Raw genomic sequence first — 21,276 nt, forward strand, 5'->3', positions numbered from 1 at the left:
TTTCAGCTCAACAGCTTAAGTTAGTAGTTAAAGAGTGAAGGGAGAGGAGCTGAAAGAGATCACAGCACTAAAAGGTCTCAGAGAGTGGAAAAGAGCTTATTCGTGCACCAAGAAACTCACACAAGTCAGCATGGACAGTGTGTTGTGAATAAGCAGAAAAGTGGATCAGGATCAGATCATGCAGGTTCTTATAGGCTAAAATAAGGAATTAGCCGAAGTACAATGGAAAAGCACAAAATAGCTTTGAGCAGAAGAGTGACACGATCCAATTCACATATATTTATGAAGATCATTTGCTATGTGAAGAATGGTTTAAAGGGGAGCACGAGTGGAAGGGAGACCAGTGATGGGGAAGAAGGTGAACCATTTTAATAAAATATATACTTTTAACAAACTTTACTGAGGTATAATTTACTTATGATAAAACACATCCAGTCTAAGTGTATAGTTCATAGAATTTGATAAATAAACATCTGGCAGCCACCAGCAAACAGATGTAATTCACATCACCCCCAAAAATTCCCTGGCGCCACTTTGCAGTCAATCCTTCTACCCCCATCCCTCCGTAACTTTTTCTAAAATTTCATATGTAGGAAATCATACAGTATGTACTCTTCTGTGTCTGCTTTCCTTCACTTGGCTCAGCGACTGAGTCTCATCTGTGTTTTGAATGGGGTGGAACCAGCAGGTCACTGCCTTTCGGTGCTGAGCAGTATCCCACTGTTTTTTTGATTTTTTAAAAGATGACCAGCAAGGGATCTTAACCCTTGACTTGGTGTTGTCAGCACCACACTCTCCCAAGTGAGCCACGGGCTGGCCCCTAGTATCCCACTGTTTGGATGCACCTCAATTTGCTCATCCATCCACCTGCTCATGGAAACTTGCATTGTTTCTACTTTATGTTCATGGACATTTACATCTTCGCAAGAAAATACTTTTTAACTTTAGTAAATGTCTAGAAGTAGAATTGATAAGTGAAGGCTTAAATTTATAAGAAACAAGTTAACTTTCCAAAGTGACTGTACCCATTTTGCACTTCTGCCAGCAACGCATAGGAGGTCCAGTTGCTTCACATCTTAGCTAACACTGGGTTTTGTCAGTACTTTAAATTCTAACTGCTCCACTGGGTGCACAGAGGTGTGTCATTATGGTTTTAATTTGATGGCTAATGCCACTGATCATCTTTCTCTGTACTTATATTAGTCATTTGTGGGTAGGTCGTCTTTTGTAGTGTCTGTTTAGTGTTCCCAATTCAGAATGAGTTTTCTGTCTTCTGATAAGTGTACAAGTATTTTTTATATTCTGGATGCAAGTCCATTGTCAAATATGTGTTTTATAAATATTTGCTTCCAGTTTGTGGCTTGCCTTTTCAAATACCATTTGAAGAGCAATAGTTTTAAACTTTGATGTAGTCCCATTTGTTAATTTTTATTTCATGGTTTGTGCTTTTTGAGTCTTATCTTAAAAACAAAACAAAACAAAAAACCCTTTCTCTATGGTAAAGTAACAAGGATTTTCTCATATGTTTTTTCCCAGAAATTTTAGTTTCAGGTATGATCCATTTTGAGTTAATTTTTTACATCACATGAGGTAAACCTTGAGGTTCATTTTTGCACATATGGATAACCAAATGATCCAGCACTATTTTTTGAAAATATACTATCTTTCCCCATGGAAATATTTTTGCACCTTTGTTGAAAGTCAACTGATTATGTGTGCACCTATTTCTGGATTCTCTATTTAGTTCCACTGTAAATATTTTAGCTTCATGGGCTACATATGATCTCTGTTGCACATTCTTCTTCTTTAAACAGCACATTAATAGTGTAAAACTATAAACTGGCTATACAAAAACAGGGCATAGGCCATAGTTTGCTGACCTCTATATTTCTACTTTCTACTGCCAATGTATACTGTCTAGAGTATGTCTTGAAATCAGATAGTGTAACTTTTCCAACTTGTTCGTTTTTTTTTTTCCCCAAAATTATTATGACTACATTAGGTTCTTTGCATTTCCATATAAATTTTAGAATCATCTTGTCAATTTCTAACAAAAAAACTGCTAGGATTCTGAGTGAGAATACATTGAATGTACAAATTGATTTGGGGAGAATTTTCCTTTCAACAATATTGTGTCTTCCGATCCACAAACATGGTATATCACTTCATTTATTCAGGTCTTCTTTAATTTCTCACAGCAATGTTTTCTAGTTGTCAGTGGACAGATCTTGCACATATTTTGTTAAATTTATTCCTAAGTATTTCAAGATATTTTATGCTGTTATGTTTTCTTAATTTCAAAGTCCTTTTTTTGTTGTTGTTGCTCGTAGATAAAAATACAATGGTTTCTGTATATTGACTTTGAGTTCTTGCTCAATTTACACACAAAGAGAAACCAATTCACATTCACTAGAATGTCTATAATCAAAAGGACAATCACAGATACAGATATTGGCGAGGATGTGGAAAAACTGCAACCCTGATACTTTGCTAGTGAGAATGTAAATGGTTCAGCCACTTTGGAAAATAGTACGGCAGTTTCTTATAGAGTTCAACATAAATTTGCCATGTTACCCAGAAATTCCAATCATGTATATCTACCTAAGAGAACTGAAAACATATGTCCACACAAAGACTTATATGCAAATGTTTATAGCAGCATTATTCATAAAAGTCTAGAAGTACAGACAACTCAAATGTCCATCAACTGGGGAATGGATAAACAAAATGTGATAAATCCATACAATGGAATACTATTCAGCAATAAAAAGGAACAAACCACTGATATGTGCTAAATCATGGATGAACCTCAAAAATGGTATGCTAAATGAAAGAAGCCTGACACAAAAGACTACATATTGTATGTTTCTATTTATGTGAAATGTCCAGAAAATCAAGTCTATAAAGACAGAACACATATTAGTGATTGCTAGGGGCTCTGAATACAAATGGGCACAACAGATCATTTTGGAGGGATGGAAATATTCTAGAACTGGATTGTGGTGATGGTTGTATGACCCTATACATTTACTGACGATCATTGAATTATACACTTAAAATGAGTGAAATTTATGGAATGTAAATTATACCTCAATAAAGGTGTTAAGGAAAACCTAATCGTGAGTGAATAAGCGAGTTAACAAAATAACAATTCAGTATGATAGAATTTATGTAAATGTAAAAATGCAATACATATGAAGGTACTTCAAAAAGTTGACGGAAAGATTTGTATTATCTTTTAATTCTATTTTTCCACAAACCTTTTGAAGTACCTCATACACATACACATACATGTAAATATAATATACACAGTACAATATGAATATGTGGACTAGATACACACCCATATTAGATATGCTGCTTGTATCTGGGGAGGGAGAGAGAAGAGACTGAGGAGAACACAGAGGACTTTAACTTTATTTATAATGTTTCAAACAAAAACAAACATGACAAAATGTTAACATTTGTCCATTTTGGGTGGTAAGTGATGAGTTTTCCCTAAATTATTTCTTGTACTCTCTCATATTTTTTTCAATAAAAAATCAGAACTAAATTAAACAAAAAACCAAAAAGCAAACATAAATGATTACCTAGTTCCTTCATTAATTTAAATTCCTTTATGGCTTTAATTCGAATATCAAGCACCACCTAAAATAGAGAAATAAACTAATGACTGTGTATAAGTTGAAAACAATGGAGGAGACGAAAATGAAGATCATCAGTGTGCACTTAGAATTATTTGAGATATAACTGACATTTAGTAGTTTTTGCCAAATTAATATTAACTGGGATAGAATGAATACCTACAGAAAAGTAAAAAAACAATTCTACCTGAGAAGGCAATATGCTGACAAACCACTAACCTTTATTTTGGGAGAAAACAAAAGAAACAAAAGAAACTGCAGGCGATCACACTTCTCTGTGTTAGGATGAATGAATTTGGGGCCAATAAGCATAAATAATATTAAATGTATAACACCAACCCAAGGGTACTATTTAAAATTTCTATTTAAGTTACTTTATTTTAGATTGTTTTCTTTTTTAGGTCAGGTTAATTTCCTCTAGGGCACAAAATCTTGGAAATTTAGGGGTAAAACTTGTATCCGTGATCATTTTCTCTGACTCCCACCAGTACCCCACATTGTGCCAAGAAGAAACAGACTAAAGTAATAAAGGATTTCACCAAAGTCAATCACTTATGGTCAGAGAAGTAGATCTCCTAAGTGTTAGTATACAGACCTTATACTATCGTATCAACAAATGTTGTTAATGCACCTTAAGAAATTATAATATTTGTATAAAAGAAAACAATATTCTAATATGTTTCTGTTATTATAGAAAAAAAACTTAATAAATTGGGAGTACATGAATATAAAAAGAAATTTCCTGAGATAATATTTAAGGAAACCAATATCATCCTCTTCAAATGGAAGATGGAAGGAATTCCTTTTATGAGCAGCTGGCTTTATACAGAGCAGAGTGTGAGGGGGTCTTCAAACAGTTCATGGAAATACTATATTATCTTTTAATTCTATTTTTCCACAAACTTTTTGAAGTCTCTTGTATAATGTGGAGTAATTTAAGATAAACTTAAAAAATAAAAACCCATAACACAAAAACATAACATATATTTCCAGTTTTAAAAATATGGAAAAGACCCTTGAAAACAGCATTTTATATTTATCAAAGCCAGAGGATTCCACAAACTAAATAGGTACCTCCCACATTCTAATACTAGGTGTTGGAATTTTTTTTAAAGGGCACATTTTTTTTTTGAGATATGTCAAGGGCTAATAAAGAAGCAATAATCAAATGTTAAAAATAACAAGTTGACTTCTTAAGATTTAGAAGTCTATCAAGACAACTGTTCTGAAAGATTAAGGCATTGCTTTCTAAATAAAAATCTGCTTACTAAAAAACTGTTAGCCAAACTTTAATTATCATCTACTTACTGTGTTAACAGTTGCTGATATTTTAACTTGCTTCTCTTCAGATTCTAATTGGCATAAATTTTTAACTTGGAGCCAGTCCATCTCATTCACACTAGGGCTCTGTTTCCCTTGTTTGGGCAACAAACTGTAGGTGAAGATATTTTAAAAACACGTCTTTACAAAGTACTTTTATGGATCAGAAAATTAATACTGTTCCTTAGGCACCACTTCCAAAACTCTGCATGTGTCCCTTAATGTGACTAATTAAAGGTGACCAAGTTCTACTAAGTTGTCTCTACAAAAGTTGGCTAGCTTTTCAGCGTGATATTGGGCAGCCTACGGAGTCTATATTCCTGACTCCAAATATCCTTTCACTTACACAAATAATTCGTTGCCACATTTTTCAAAGAAAACTGTTGTAATCGAAGAAATCAACTGTTAACTTCTGTCTGCACACTAGAGTCACGAGGGGAGCTTTAAAAGAGTATCTATGCCAGAAGCCCACCCCACAGGATTTGGACTTAGTTTAACAACAGGGCAGCCAAGTACATTTGTGCAGACTAACACTGCACAAAATTGCCATATCTAAGGGGTATCATATGTATTATGTACATTATATATCTGTATTTTTATGATAGAGCTTTGGTTAATGATAACCACTGGCAACAGAGTATCTTGTTCTAATAAAATTTTCCTATAGAGAGTAGTAAATGGTCTTGAGGAAGGGGTAACTTCCTTCTAATTCACACAGAAGCACTGAATGGCCTCCCAGGAGAGTATATCAGAGCCCTAAAACACAATTCCACCCTTTATTTTAGTTATTCCTCTATGGGGTTCCATTTCAAGTCAGCAATCCTAAATATAACAAAGTTTTAAGTACACAATGATGATGATGACATTGATGACAAAGATATTACCTAAAACATTCAGCACCAACGAGGTGCAGACACTTTGTAAGCACTTAACTCTCTCAGTCCTTACAACTCTATGAAGTTGGTGCTAATTAATATCCCCACTTTACAGAAGAAACTGAGTAGAGAGAGGAAATAACTTGCCCAAGGTCACACTGTGTGTAAATGGTCAAGCTGGGAAGCAACCCAGGTAGTTGGCTCCAGAGTGCTCGCCCCTACCTACCACACCGTTCTGTCTCATGCAGGAGCACGGTTAGGCAAAGAATAATGTCAACACAGATTATTATGTAGCCATCAAATGAGGTTATAAAGTGTCTACAAACATGGGGAGCAGTGCGCAAAATACAACTATTTATCTGCAAAATAATCATCGTGTCTAAAAAGAAAAAACTTCAAAACAAAAAAACAATAATGAGTTCAGAAATAAAGGAAAGCCACCCAGATGCTAACAGTGATCGACACTGCACGGTTGGTAGAGGGATGCAGTTTTGGGTTTCTTCTGTTTTCATGTCTGTATTTCCCAAGTCCTAATAAATGTATGTCACCTTATATAAAGAAACATATAATAAACTTTCCTATAAATAAGGTAGGGAAGTGTATGTCTGGAAAACATCTGTCCAAAAGAACCATAGTGATAAATATAATACCAAGAAAACACAGTCCATAAGTGCTCTGCTTCTCTTCCACTATAAATAATACAAAGTTCCTACAATCTGAGTGTATTCACAGTACTGATAAGGTAGGGAACTTAATGTCCGCAATAGATGGAAATGTGGGACTTTACAGTATGACACAATGGCTACAGAAATGTACCCTCACACACAAGGATGACAAAACTGGAGATGTAGCACTTCTGAACTTCAAATGTGACTACAAGATTCAGCTGGGAGGCTTTCAAGAGTCATAAAAAAGGTTTATAAGGATAAACTGAATTGTTTTATGGGTCTCTTGTAACAAAATATCTAGACACAATTTAGCCATGATCTTAATACCTTTCTCATGAAAAACTTCAGGAATTTTCTTTGTGAAAATGTGCCTTTAGTTTTCTAAAATTGGTGCTAATCAGAATTCAATTTGATAGGATTTTGCTTTATGGCCAACTTATTTTTTTTTTATTTTTATTTTTTTTAAAGATGACCGGTAAGGGGATCTTAACCCTTGACTTGGTGCTGTGAGCACCACGCTCAGCCAGTGAGCGAACCGGCCATCCGTATATGGGATCCGAACCCGGGGCCTTGGTGTTCTCAGCACCACACTCTCCCGAGTGAGCTACGGGCCGGCCCAATGGCCAACTTATTAAGACTGTATTTATTCCATAAAACCAGGGATACCTGTATTATTTTATCACCACATTTACCAAAAAAATCACTTTACAACATCATTTTTTTCTCTAAGTTGCATAACTTAAAATAATCCTATGTACAATATTTAGCACATCATGTCTAGAAATAAAGAAACATTTAACTCTTATTAAAATAAAGCTTTGGGGGGCTGGCCAGTCAGCTCAGTTGGTTAGAACTCAGTGTTATAATACCAAAGTCAAGGGTTCAAATCCCTCTACCAGCCAGCTGTCAAAAATAAATAAATAAAGCTTTGGGGTTTTACTAGACAGTACTATAATTAAAATAATTTTTAAAAAACTCGCTCTTTTTCTCTTTTTAGTGAGTTACCTGTTATCATTTTTAGAGTCCTGAATTAAAATCGAGCTTCCGTTTCTGAGACCTAGTTCTCTGAATGTCTTCTTCATGTCCTCTTTGGGAACAGCAGTCCACCTCTCTTCACCTGCAGACTCAGCACTGCTTGTGAGGAGGACACCTACTGGCATTGCTAAGGCTGTGAACAGAGTGCCCACTTCTGCGTTAGAAGGAAAGACATGTGGAGCTTCTACCAACTGCTGACAATTTTCTCCTTGCCTGCTTGTTTCTAGATGAAGAACATTTAAAACCAGAGGTTCGCAGTCAATACCAGTTTGAATCTGGACTCCGCCAACCTGCAATAATGTCAAGACAACTATTAATATAGTTTATATTTGCCAAAATTCAGTCAACATAATAACACAGTAAAAAGACTACTGTTGTAGAACAACCCTCATTTTTTCCAAGTAAAATAAAATTTTCACAAGTGTCTTTTAAGTATCAGAAGAAGAACTTTAGATTTTTCTTTTGAAACTTTCTCTTATTCATCTTTTACTTTTTAGGAGAGAAATGTGGGCTGGAGACAGAGATTTATGAGTTATCAGTGGTGGTGATGAAGCCTTTGAAGTATATGAAATGGCTCAAGGACAGTCCACAGAGTGGCTGAGATGCTCCTCGCCCTCTCCCTGCGAGAGAAAATTCTCTCTCCTCCACCAGGCCACCTCCGTTCCCTAACATCCAACTAACCTTGACTGCACCTAAAATTTAGTGAACATTTCAGCAGTTTTTTAATATCTAATTGCCTTCACGTATGCTGAATAAAATTACATTACAATGACTTTTAAAAAATCCAAAATTATCACGAGCACTTCTTCAGTAGATTTTTACCTCAACCCCATTCCATACAAAGATGTCTTCCCCATCAGCAATTTCAGTTTCACACAGTGTCAGTTCATCTCCTAGAAAGATGACACCATCAGTGAAACCATTCATCATGGTCATCAAAAACAATTTAGCTAAAGAAAGAGCTGAGACACTTAAATATTTGCTTGAAAATGCATTCTTATTAAGGAAAATTAAGCAAAAAGCAGTGATTATTATTATACTGATATTTTATGTTGTTTTTATTTTTACTTTAAAATGTTGTTCCATAAGCTTTGTGAGCATGGTAGAAGGACAAAGGGTTAACACAAAGGCCGGCTGTACTTGAGGCATATGACACTGTGAACAGAAGTTAGGCTCAGGTATCCAATGGTCTGAGCTCCACCACAAATTAGCTGTATGTCCTTGTGTGCTTCAAGTCTCTCAGCTTCAGTTTTCTCATTTTAAAATAATTTTGTGAAAATGAAATGAGATAATTCATATAAAACACTTAGCACAATATTTGGCATAGCGAAGCTCAAAATAAATGTTACTCTTGCTACTGTTATTATTGTTTTGTTGTTATTTAAAGGAAGTAAATACTTTTGAACTCAAAGTATTTTTCTTTGTTTTGCTGCAAAATCTGAAGCTGAGAGTTGGGTAGAAAGTCAAGCCACATAAATAAGAATCAAATGGTTTTAAACCACTTTGCTCAAAAATTTGTGATAATATAAAAAAAAATTCTGAAGCCTTTAAAAATTTTTTGGTAGAGAGGTAGCATTAATTTCAGAAAACATAAAATGTTTCCATGTTAGACAAATTTCACACGGCATATAAATTGGATATATTATAAATTGGATAAGCTACTACTTTATGAAAACTGACAACGGGATAAGAGATGTGATGATAATCTACATAGGTAAGAAACAGCAGGTGAGAGAAGGCCTGGCAAAGAGCAGAAAATCACAGAGGAGCGCCACAAAATATAAATATATAAAGTGAGCTGCTGTGTTCCATATTTATCTTACCATCAAGTGTCTGATAAAGGTGAAGTCCTGCTGGTACAAGCTTTGCGACACTAAGAACCATGTCTCCTTCCCAAAATTCTAACAGCTAAAGAGTATTAATGAAAGAGAAGAGTGCAATGAAAAGGACATATCACATTTCCAGGTAAAATAAGAATAGCCCTGGGCCAATTTACGTATGTAGATGACACAGGGATCAAGCAAATGAATTCATCCATCCCTACCCAACGCCAGAAATTGGAAATAAGACATCACTTGTTAAATTAGTCAAATCCAAAGATGGCTAATCTCCATTACTGACTAAAGAATTTTGGCATCTCCTAAGAGCACAACAACCATCTAAACACTTCTACTTAATTTGTGAAGAAAACTTTATCAGAAGGCAAAGTTATCAGCAAGCCAGCCTAGCAGTTTTTGTCCAAAATAGCAAAAATTGTTTAATCAGCACCGTTCAGGAAAAAGCAGCACTGCTTCTGGCATGCACTAATATTCTATTTACCTGAAAGGAATGACGCCCACTGTTAATTTAAAAAGCAGCATTACCAGTTTATATAATAGACTATCAGGGGTTTGTTCTTTAAGTTTCTAGGTCTGAGACTCTGAGGACGGTGGTAACCATACCAAAATAATATTACCCATAAAGGTCATTTCTTTCTAGTCCTTCTCCATAATACCATAAGATATTTCTCTTAAAAAGAAATTTCATATTTATATGTTATTCGTTTACTGTGTCAGTTTCACTTTTTGCCAGTGGCTTACTTCTAAGATACCAGTTAGTAGAGATGGATACTCAAAAAACACCTAAAGAAGAGACTAGAATATATCTAAAACTTATGAAGATGAATAATGTCTTCCACTTGAAATGTCACCCTAGACAGGTTCAGACCCCCAACTCCACCTACATCAACACTGCCACAATTGGCTCAGAAATAAACTTTTAATGCAAAAGCTGAGAAATATAAGACAATTTTAGAAATCCTGATACTGATCCAGCATTTAAAGAACATTAAAAGCAACTAAAGTTAAAAAACAAATTGAGGGCCGGCCCGTGGCTCACTTGGGAGAGCGTGGTGCTGACAACACCAAGTCAAAAAAAAAAAAAAAAAAAAAAATTCGTTTGTTTTTCTTAGGAGAAGAAAATCCAAAGAAAGCTAATAATTTTAGTAAGTGATATAATTTTTCAAAAATTTCATTTTTTCTGGGGAAAAAACCAAACGCTTACATTTTTTTATTTCCTTTTCCCTTGATCAGGAAGTAAGTAGTGTGGGATGAAGAAGTGTGACTGAGAGGGAAGACGACCAGATGAAGAGCAGGGAGACCAGAGCTCGAGTCCCAGTTTCAACACTAACTAGATGTCTGACCACGGGCAATACACTAATCTCCTTGAATTACAATTTCTTCATCTTCACAATGGGGTTAGCTTACACTCATGAGGTTAAGGAACTTTTTATGAAAGCACTGTAAGAAAACAGAGAGCACTACTGTTGTTAGTATTATTGTATTTCTTTTTTTTTGGCAGCTAGCCAGTCTGGGGATCCAAGCCTTTTGACCTTGGTGTCCCACCAACTGAGCTAACTGGCCAGCCCCTGGTTGTTGTTTTTATCATCACTACAATACAGATGGATAAATTATTTGGAGATAATGAGTAGAACTATGTTTGTTTTTACTACAGACCAGAAGATATTTTCCTTCACTTAAGAATCTTATTAATAAATGCTATTCTATACAGGAGAGTACAAAATTAGACGCTTTTGTTTAGTAGTTCTTGGGTATTTTTTTTTTTTTTTTGTCTTTTTCGTGACCGGTACTCAGCCAGTGAGCACACCAGCCATTCCTATATAGGATCCGAACCTGCGGAGGGAGCGTCGCTGCACTCCCAGTGCCGCACTCTCCCGAGTGCGCCACGGGGTCGGCCCAGTAGTTCTTGGTTTTAAGCAACATGCTCATTCATCTCTATCTTCTCACTCCCTCTGAAAAACAATTCTCCTTTATTTATTTTCTCAAAAAGAGTCAACCTTGTACTTTTTATCCCCAACAAAATAAAATGTACCAGGCCCAATTTTCCACCTGAAAAGCTGACGGTAGGAACCATGCAGAAAAGCCTTTCTAGAAGACTTGTGAGTAAAGAACATCTGGGTCATTCCTCTATGAAGAGGCTGATGTAGGATTTTCCCAAGCAGCTTTAAAAAATAAATAGTTGTATCCTAAATGGGATGAAATGCAGAATCCAGCTGGAGATGGACTGTAAAGTCTAAATTAAGAGGAAGTAAGGCTAAATTACCTGAAATATGGATTGTCGGAGATCTCCTAAAGTTTTTCTTTTATCAAAGATCAAATCCCACATGCTTTCTGTTTGAGAGACTACTGGGTGTAGAGCCCCATTGAAGAAATGATATTGAGGGCCCAGGTGAAGATGCAATTCAAAATCATTGTTTGCAGAATCACATTCTGCCCTTTAAAGAGGCATAAAAAGTATGTAAATACAGTGTTTTTATAATAGACACTGTGTTTCATCTCGAACCAAAAATATTTGATTTACAATATAAGTTCTCCATGCTACCTAAATAAACAACATCCATTTCTTCTATGTGACAAAAAGATTCATTTTGGTTTTTCAATAAATAGCAAAAATTCAGCTCTAACTGCCACCATGAATAGAAAGGGAAAACTGTTTTAATGTAGACCACGCCATATTAACCACATTTCTCTGAACAAATAGACACTTGAAATCTTCCAGTCCTGGGATGAGATTACAGTTATGAACAAAATGCTATAAATCTGCTCACATAATTTTAAGTTGCAGATTTACCAACTTCTATATCATCCTTACTTCTACTGGACTCCACAGACTCCCATAAAATATTTGAAGTCACTAGCAATGTACCCCCTGAGCCTATGTTCTCCAGGTTAAATATCCTTAGCAGAAGCCTGACACTGGCTGCTCTTCTCAGAATCCACTCAGCTGATTGATGCCAAACACGGTACCCTGGTAGAGTCTGACCAAGGTAGAGTTGGAATGAGGCTTATCACCACTATTCAAGTACTTCAGATTCTATTAACAATTCTATTAACGTTGTTGAAGAGAGCATTTGCTTTTTTGATGACCACATTAAAGACCTTAGCGCTGGCTGACTTAAAACCCCTCAGGCTGTTCTGTTTTCATTTATTTATTTTAATATTAACTGCTAATCCAGACCATGCATGCCGATTATTTTTTACACTTAAGACATTTCACTGTGTTAAATTTTTATCTTTTTAGTGTCTTGATTTTTGTTGAGAGTTCCTTTGATCTTATGTCATTCGGTGTATCTGCTATTTTTTTCTCCCAGCTCCAAGTCAATGATAAAAATGTTGAGCATATCCCTGCCACATAATAAGCCACTTGGGTCCACAAGAAGACTGTGGGAATGTCCATTCCCTATTCCAACACCATACAGACCCTGTCACAGAGCAAATAAAGTTCTACAAGGTCTGAGATTAGGCCCCAAAAGAGAATGCTGAGATCATCAAGTTTTCACAAACCATTTCTTTAAGAATCCAGAATAGGTTTTTGTCCAAGATTGACATTAAACACAATACTCTGTAGAATAAGTATTTCCTTCCTGTTGAAAATCTGCCTACTTCTGGACTTCTGTCACTACATGCCAGTTCTCCCCAACTACTGAAATATGAGAAGTGATTTTAATGGCAGGCTCTCTTTGTACCCAAGAGAATAATCTGGCCAGGCCAGAATATAATTCATTTAGCCCAACTATGTGCTCACTGATTTCTCTTGTCTTCTTAGGCTTTGATCCCTACTTGGCAATGACCATTTTATATGTCATTATTTAATTCACTCTCACAGATAAGGATTATTCCAAAGTAAAAGATACCCGCAATACAAAAATTCAGCAGCCAAACAGACACTAGCATTAACTTTTTTTTCTTTTTAATTTTCATTATCAAATGGTTAAGGCCTAAATTAGATCTTCAATCCATACAAAAACTATTCAAACTCTAAAAGTAATTTAAAATTACCTTTTTGTTTGCAGTTCAATGTTGGCTGCATCCATTTCATTCAGCAAATGACATGGAACCATGTATCTTGGATTAGCTCGAGCTGTGAACAAAACCTCTCATTAACTTCTCTTGACTAAATGAAATCTGGTTGCTGAGGAGGTAGCATGAAAACTAGAAAGGACTGTGCTGGGAGCTAGGAAAGCTGTTACTAACTAGCTATTTGAATACTAATTTTCTCTGAATCTCAGTTTTCCTATCTGAAAAATGAAAACATTAGAACAAACGAAAGGTAGATAGTTCTTTAAGCCAAGTTAGAAGAATTCTATTTCTTCAACTCTATTTAAGTATACTTTTTAAAAAGAACACCTACATCATTGTCCTGATTACAAATGAAATAATTGGTTACTATAAAAATTCTAAGAATTACGCTGGCTGGTTAGCTCAGTTGGTTAGAGCATGGTGTGGTTACAGCATAGTGTTGATAACACCAAGGTCAAGTGTTCATATCCCTCTAATGGCCAGCAACCAAAAAAAAAAAAAAAAAAAAAAATTCTAAAAACTGTTTTTAAAAGCATAAAAGCAATGGATACTATCTGTAGTCTCACTCCCAACACACATACACATACATGCACAGTTTTTAAAAAACAACTGGGATCATATTCAATAAAATTGTAACTTGCTTTTTCACTTCATATATTGTATTTTCCAAAGCCTTAAATAAGTGATTGCACAGCCATCCATTCTATAAAAAGCATAATAAATCTAACTGATCTTTTCCTCTTAGACATTAAGGTGATTTCCAATTAGTCTACTATTATAAAATAATGGGGGCAACAAACATCTTTGAACATAAATATTAATTCATAGCTCTAATTATTTCAAGACAAACTTGTGAAAGTAGACTTACTGGTTTAGAGGGTGTGATAGTTTTACAGCTTTTAAATACAAATTGGTTGTATTATTTTACATACCTACCAGCGGTGGAGGAAGTGTCAACTGTTGAGAACCAGATTCATGGAAATATCTGATTTGGTAGGAAAAAACTGGCATCATGGCATCTCAATGCTATTTCAATCCACACTTTTTTGATTATGGGTTAGGGTGAAAAACTTTTTGAAGAAATAGAAATTTCTTCTTTTGTAAGCTGTTTATTTATATTCTTTTCCTAATTTACTATTGAGCACAAAGGAATATATGTAAGAGCACTCTACAGATAGAGGGAATAAAGTTGTCATATATTTTATTATTTTCCACTAGTTTGTCATTTGGCTTTTATTTATTTAATTTTTGTTGCTGTCTGGTACAGGGATCCAAACCCTTGACCTTGGTGTTACAGGGGTGTGCTCTAACCAACTGAACTAACCAGCCAGCCCATCATTTGCCTTTTAATTCTTTTTAAGGTGTATACCACTTTTCCTTAATACTTTTCTTTCTTTGCTTTTAAGCTTAGGAAGATCTTCTTTACCTTAAGATCAGATAAATATTTATATTTTACACATTTCAAGGTTCCTTTTTTACATAAACATTAAAAGATCTATGGTTTCATTTAAGTGGTTTGTATAATAGAAGCATACGCCTTGGTTATTTCCCTAGCAACTAACCAATTCCCAGTTGTATTTATTGAGTAATTCACTTTCCCCTATTTATCTGAAGGTTACTTTACCATGGATTAAAATCTCAAATATGCTGGGATTAGTTTCTGGGCTTACTGCTCTATTTCAGTTATCTGTCCAACTTTTTGCATTAGCACCACACTTTCTTCATTGCCATGTGCAACACATAAACACATTTTTAGTGATACGGTAAATTACTCCTCACTAGTCCCTTCTTCAACTTTTATTACTTTACCTCTCTATGTGAATTTTAGAATCATTTTGCAAAGTTCTGTCCCTTCATCCCCAAAACAGTCCATCAAGATTTTGGCTGGACCTTTATTCAATTCCTAAGCTAACTGGAAAACTGTCATTTAGTACATTTTCCAATTATGCTCATATTAAAATTCAGTTTGGTGAAAAAGACTAATATTCCATCTGAAGACATTCTTTTTCTGCATGTTTCTATAACTGTGAATTCTGATTCACAATATTTATCAGAACCATTACCGTACCTTTTATTGCCTCCCAGAAATACAATGCCTCTCTGGTTAATAGCATAGTTATGTAACTATTTCAGATCTAGAAAGTTAATTCCCTTTCATTCACGTGCAAATTAGTAACTGCTTTCTTCTGATTCTTTATAAAAATGATCAGTATTCTCATTCTCTAAGAACATTATCCTCATCTCTAATCATAGATATGCCTCAATCTAAAATGCTTTCCTAGTTAGGGTTTTTTAATTTTGAAAAGACTTTGGGAAGTGTTCAAAAAGTCTTCCTGACTTATTCATGTTAACAGCATCAACTGAAAAATACTTTTTATTATTATGGGTCTTGATGGTTAACCTCCATGGAATGAGCTCTCTCAAAAGGTTCAACAGAAAGTGCTTCAAAAATATTTCAATTGCTCAGAGAACACATTACGTTGAGGGAAAAGAAAAAAGACACAAGAAAATAAAGGGAAAGATATGAAAATAAGACCAAGGCCACTTACAACTCAAAGGCAATACAGGCTGAATGACACAGCCAAGCCTGAGCATAGGGCTACTGCACTTAGGTTTGCCAACACGACAGGAAAATATTATGTGATCCAAGAGAATCCAATTTTGAAAGTGTAACTATTATCTCTTGTTATTATAGGATAGAAAATTAAACAGAAATATACAATCTTTATAAAATGACAAATTGTTAGATTTCATTTGGCATATTTCTTACTGTTACCTTTAAAATATTTTTAAATGTTCCAAGAGTAAACCTTCTTTTGAAAGGGTAAAAATTCAAATAGCATTCGATCTTTTAAAGTCATTAATTTAAACAAGTAGGAACATTTTTCTTTTCATACCTTCAGGGGGTCTCTGCAACTGTGATTTTCGATAAAACAACATGTAGGCACTTTCTTTACCCTGAAATTGCTGTTTAATATCCTCTTCCTTGATTGGCTGAACTTTGGAATCATTTATATCAAACCAGTGGGGACAGCAGGTACTATCATTTAATCCTGGGGCTTCTGAAGTGCAAGTCTTGAAAATTTTTTGATCATTCCTTTGGAAATCAGGCTCAGCCTGGAAAGAATGGTTCTTCAGTAGACTAACTGTACTTTCATCTGAACTGAGAAGAAATATCTGAGAATGGAGCTGTAAGAACTATACAAAAACAAAAAACCAAATACTTAGGTTAATAAAATGTTTTTAACAATTACACGTGATGAAAAAATTTTTTTATTTTTCTTTCTGTGATTAGATCTTTTAACATCATCTTTATTTTTGGTCTGGCCAGCTAGGGGGAAAGAAATCCATTTAGGTATAAGAAAACATTTAATAAAATTAGACTGCTTTGTTAAACAGTCTAATACTTACATTAAGGGAGAAAGGTGCCATGCCACAACTAAAACAGCATTTTAAATATACCTCACTAATGTGGTTTAAATAAAGTAATTCACTGAAACAGATTAGGTAGAACAGACTCTTTTGAAATATTTTAAAGTGATCTAAACAAAGCAGAAAACAAAGGCAATCACATAGTGCACCACCAAAAAAGATAATTTGAAAACTCGTGACCCAGATGGACTCTGTTGTGATAAAGTCATAATTACAAGCCTAAATTATTGTTTAAGTGAACTTTTAAATTGAATGTTGTCTTCTCTGGAAGCTGACAGGCAAGCACAGGAAACCAAAGCAAAGAAAGGCATAAGTCACCTTCCTAAAGACTATTTCTCAAGTTCCTGTTAAAGGATAAGGAGAAAAAAAAAATCTCTCTTACCATCGCCTATCCCTACATCCCACCCCTACTCTTCTGCCCTCTCACTCTCCAATCTCTAGGCAGCCTTGCATCTCCTTTTTTCTCAGCACAAATACACTTTATATAGGAAATCACTTGGGAGCTAAATGTAACATTTGCTTATCAATCAACATGGAAGAGTGACTTTCTCATGTTTCCTTGGAAAGAAAGTAATGTGTGGAAATGTCAACTCTCTAAACAAAAGTATTACTTTATCACAAACAGAAAGGCATAGGGCATATGACCCAATGACATTGTTAACACTGTGTATGAGAACAGATGATACAATATTTTGTACATAATTTTTTTAGGTACAATAAAATATCAACAATTTGAAAGCTTTGAGTAATGAACTTTCTGTATAGCCAGGTTTTTCTTTGTTTGATAATTGAGGATTAACTCTTAAAAAAACCTTCAAACTTCAATGTAGTCTGGTCCAGTAATGTTAGAGAGCTCTTGTTAGGCTAATCCTCTTGATAAAAATGATAAACTCAACACACAACAATGAAAACAACTGTTTGGAGAATAACCAAAAGTAGGCATAAAGTAGAATGGACATCATCCTTCAAAGAAGAGGAGCAAACGAGGTGAATTCTGTATTAACCTACCCCTTTCCAGTTTGTAGCAGTACATGGTGAAATGGAATTCAAGCAAAAGGCAGAAATCTCACTGGGCTGAGGGGACAGAAGTTGAGAATACCAGAGAGGCTAGAAAGTGAAAGAAAAAAAAATCCTACAAGGAGTCCCAAATTTGTATCAAATCCCCCTAAGTCCTTGGCTAACTCCTAAATGGTGAATGGACAGCCCAAAATGCCAAGGAACTCAGCATAAAGCAACAGCTAGGAGGCCCAATATCTAAACAGAGCAGCCTGCTGTTGAGTAGAAGGAGCATGGAGTTCAGTCCTGCCAAATTAGAAGGTGATGGCAGATTTTTCTTAAAGAGGCAGGTAGGAAATATTTTAGAGGTAAAATTGAGGACATTATTAAGGTTAGGTATTATATAACCTTTTAAAAAGTAACCATTTAAAAATGTAAAGATTGCTCTTGGATTGGGACTGTCCAAAAACAAGCAGCAGGCCACATTTTGCCCAGAGGACATAGTTTGCTAAGCCCTGCATTAAGAAGAGGGACCATGCCCCAGGACTAAAAGGTATTCTCTTGGACTGAATGCAAAATTGCAATAGATCTACCCTACCAAAACCTGAAATAAAGTTTCCACAGGATCAAAAAGATTCAAAGATAATTTAAGGGCTTATTAGAATGCAATGCAAAACTCTTCAGGGAAAGATAACATAATCCAGAGTCTTCACAACACATCATCCACAATGACCAGTATATAAATAAGATTATATACGGGAATGAAGGAAATGGAGAGATGATGGTCAAAGGCTACAAAGCCTCAATTAGACAGAAGAATTAATTTTTTTTTTCCTCTGAGATATTCTACACAGTATGGTGAATATAGTAAATGATAATGTACTATACATTTCAAAATCACTAAAGAATTTCAAATATTTTTACTCCAAAAATGATAAGTATTGAAGTGATGGATATGTTAATTACTTGATTTAATTGTTCTATATTATATTCATAAATCATAATATCACTTTGTACTCCATAAATATGTACAAATATAATTTGTCAGTGTATAATTAAAAAAATAAAAATTTATTAAAAATATCATTTGACATGCAAAGGAATAGGATCATGTGATTCACAGTCAAGGGAAAGAAGTCAATTCATATGAGGAAAAAAGTGAATAGAAATAGACCCAGAATTAATCTAGATATTATAATAGCAAATAACTATTATAAGTATGTTAAAGAATTTACATAGAAATATAAGCACAAGGGGTAAAGAGATGGGGAATTTCAGCAGAGAAATGGATACTATAAATAAGAACTAAGTGAAAATTCTACAGCTAAAAAACAACATCAAAACCAGAAAGTTCATTGGTTGGGCTTAACAGAAGACTGGCTTGTCAGCAGAAAAAAAATCATTGAACCTAAAGACAGATCAATAGCAATTATCTAAATCAAAGCTAGAGAAGAAAAAAAACAAAACAAAAATATCAGAACATCCAAGAACCGTGAGGAAATATCAATGGTCTAATATATATATAATTGGAGTCCTAAAGGAAAAGAGAAAAATAATGAGGCAAAAAAACACCTGAAGAAATAATGGCCAACATATTTCTGAAATTGAAGAAGGATTTCAGACCACAAATATAAAATAAACTTAGCAAATACAATGCAAATAAACACAAGGAACACCATACATAGACACATTATTGTCAAACCACTGAAAACCAAAGATAAAAAGAAAATCTTAAAAGCAGAGAAAAAGATATATTACATTCAAGAGAATAAAAAATGACAGTTGGTTTCTCATCCAAAATAATGGAAATCAGACACACTATAATAACATCTTTAAAGTGCAAAAAAAAGAAAAAAAAACAACGCCCAAAGAAAAATATTATTAACCTAAAATTCTTTATTAGCAAAAATATCACTAAAAAGTGAAGGCAAAATAAAGATTTTCACACAAACAAAAGCTGGCAGCATTTTCCACCAGAAGTTCTGGACTCCAAGAAATGCTAAAGGAAGCTCTCTAGATTGAAGGAAAAGGGTACTAAACGCAAACTTGGAGCAATACAGATGAAAACAAGAAGGAACAATAAACACCAGAGTAAAAAAGTATGAAACATATTTTTTTCCTCAATTTCTTTAGAAGTCACTTAAGTGTTTAAAGCAAAAGTAATAAGGTATAGTGGAATTTATATAATATGTAATGGTAAAATATAAGATGACAATAGCAGAAAGAGATAGGAATGGGAAAATGAAACTATACTATTATAAGTGCCTTCCATTGTACATAAAGTGGTATAATATTTATAATTTATAATATTGATATATGTATAGTGTAATCCCTAGATCAATCACTAAAAAATTAAACAAATAGGTAAAGCTAAAAGTGCCAACAGAGGAGATAAAAATGGAACACTAAAAACTACTTGATTGATCCAAAGGAAGGCAGAAAACGAAGAACAAAATAACCAACAGAAGAGAAATAGAAAACAAATAGCAAGATAGTAGATTCAAACTCAACCATATCAATTTATTACATTAAATATAAATGAATTAAATATTCTAATAAAACGGAAGAGATTGCCAAGCTCTCTATCATCTGATAGAAAACACATGAGAAGTAGAGAGGAAAATCAACAAAGGCAAAGCTGTTTTCTTGAAACATCTAATAAGATTGACAAACCCCTAGCAAGACCAATGAAAAAGAAAGCTAAAAAGCACAAATTATTGGAGCGGTGTGGCGGAGCAGCGCCATGTTGGATGCTCTGATCGTTGAGTGAAGAAAATCCGCCGGCATCGCCTAAGCCCCACTCCAGAGAAGGGCGCCACTTCCCCCGGGGAGGGGGACAAAGACCCCCTGCCGCTGGCCCATGAGGATATTGCCATGAAAGGCTCAGCGGCTGCAGCAGGAACCGGAACTGGCCCCTGAGCGGCGGCGGCGGTGGCGGCAGCAGCAGCAGCAGCAGCAGTGGTACTGCCTCCTCACCCAGCGGCGGCAGCAGCGGCAGCAGCGGCGGCGGCCCCTCCTCACCCGAACATCAGGGCCCTCCAGACCCAGGCGCCCCAACATATCGAGCCGAGCTGGAGCTGATGGGCGGTGGCCACACTCGGACCAGGAACTCCGGGCTCTGCCCCCGATTCTCCTCTGAGTCTGCCTGCTGTGTTCATCAGACTGCCCAGTGGAACAGAAGATACTCTGCTCATTTCATCTGATCTGTGGACTGTGAAAACCCCTGCCACAATGAATAAACATCAAAGAAAAGATACCAGAAATACGAAAAATCAAGAAAGCACACCACCAAAAGATAATAAATCTCAAGCTCTAGATCCTATAGAACAAGAAGCCCTTGAAATGACTGACAAGGAATTTTGAGTGATAATTCTAAGGAAACTGAATGAGATACAAGAAAACTCAGCTAGACATCATGATGAAATGAGGAAAAGTATACAGGACCTGA

The 21,276-nt window shown here is 35.1% G+C and overlaps 1 protein-coding gene across 9 annotated transcripts in view; it reads right to left on the minus strand.

The window, feature by feature from the left end:
* The window catches only part of USP40 (ubiquitin specific peptidase 40), an 87,467-nt gene that overhangs the window by 35,247 nt on the left and 30,944 nt on the right, over positions 1 to 21,276 (minus strand). For all 9 annotated transcript variants that reach the window (XR_010023424.1, XM_063095423.1, XM_063095432.1 and 6 more), the window contains 8 exons: positions 16,298 to 16,598; positions 13,380 to 13,461; positions 11,644 to 11,815; positions 9,366 to 9,450; positions 8,365 to 8,435; positions 7,513 to 7,832; positions 4,953 to 5,076; positions 3,591 to 3,648 (listed from right to left, as the gene is read on the minus strand). Coding sequence is in view for 8 of the 9 variants with exons in the window: in XM_063095423.1 (XP_062951493.1) it covers positions 3,591 to 3,648; positions 4,953 to 5,076; positions 7,513 to 7,832; positions 8,365 to 8,435; positions 9,366 to 9,450; positions 11,644 to 11,815; positions 13,380 to 13,461; positions 16,298 to 16,598 (1,213 nt within the window). In the remaining variant the exon portion in view is untranslated. The remainder of the gene's footprint in view (positions 1 to 3,590; positions 3,649 to 4,952; positions 5,077 to 7,512; positions 7,833 to 8,364; positions 8,436 to 9,365; positions 9,451 to 11,643; positions 11,816 to 13,379; positions 13,462 to 16,297; positions 16,599 to 21,276) is intronic.

This window comes from Cynocephalus volans, chromosome 1 (genome assembly GCF_027409185.1).
Source record: "Cynocephalus volans isolate mCynVol1 chromosome 1, mCynVol1.pri, whole genome shotgun sequence".
NCBI lineage: Eukaryota > Metazoa > Chordata > Mammalia > Dermoptera > Cynocephalidae > Cynocephalus > Cynocephalus volans.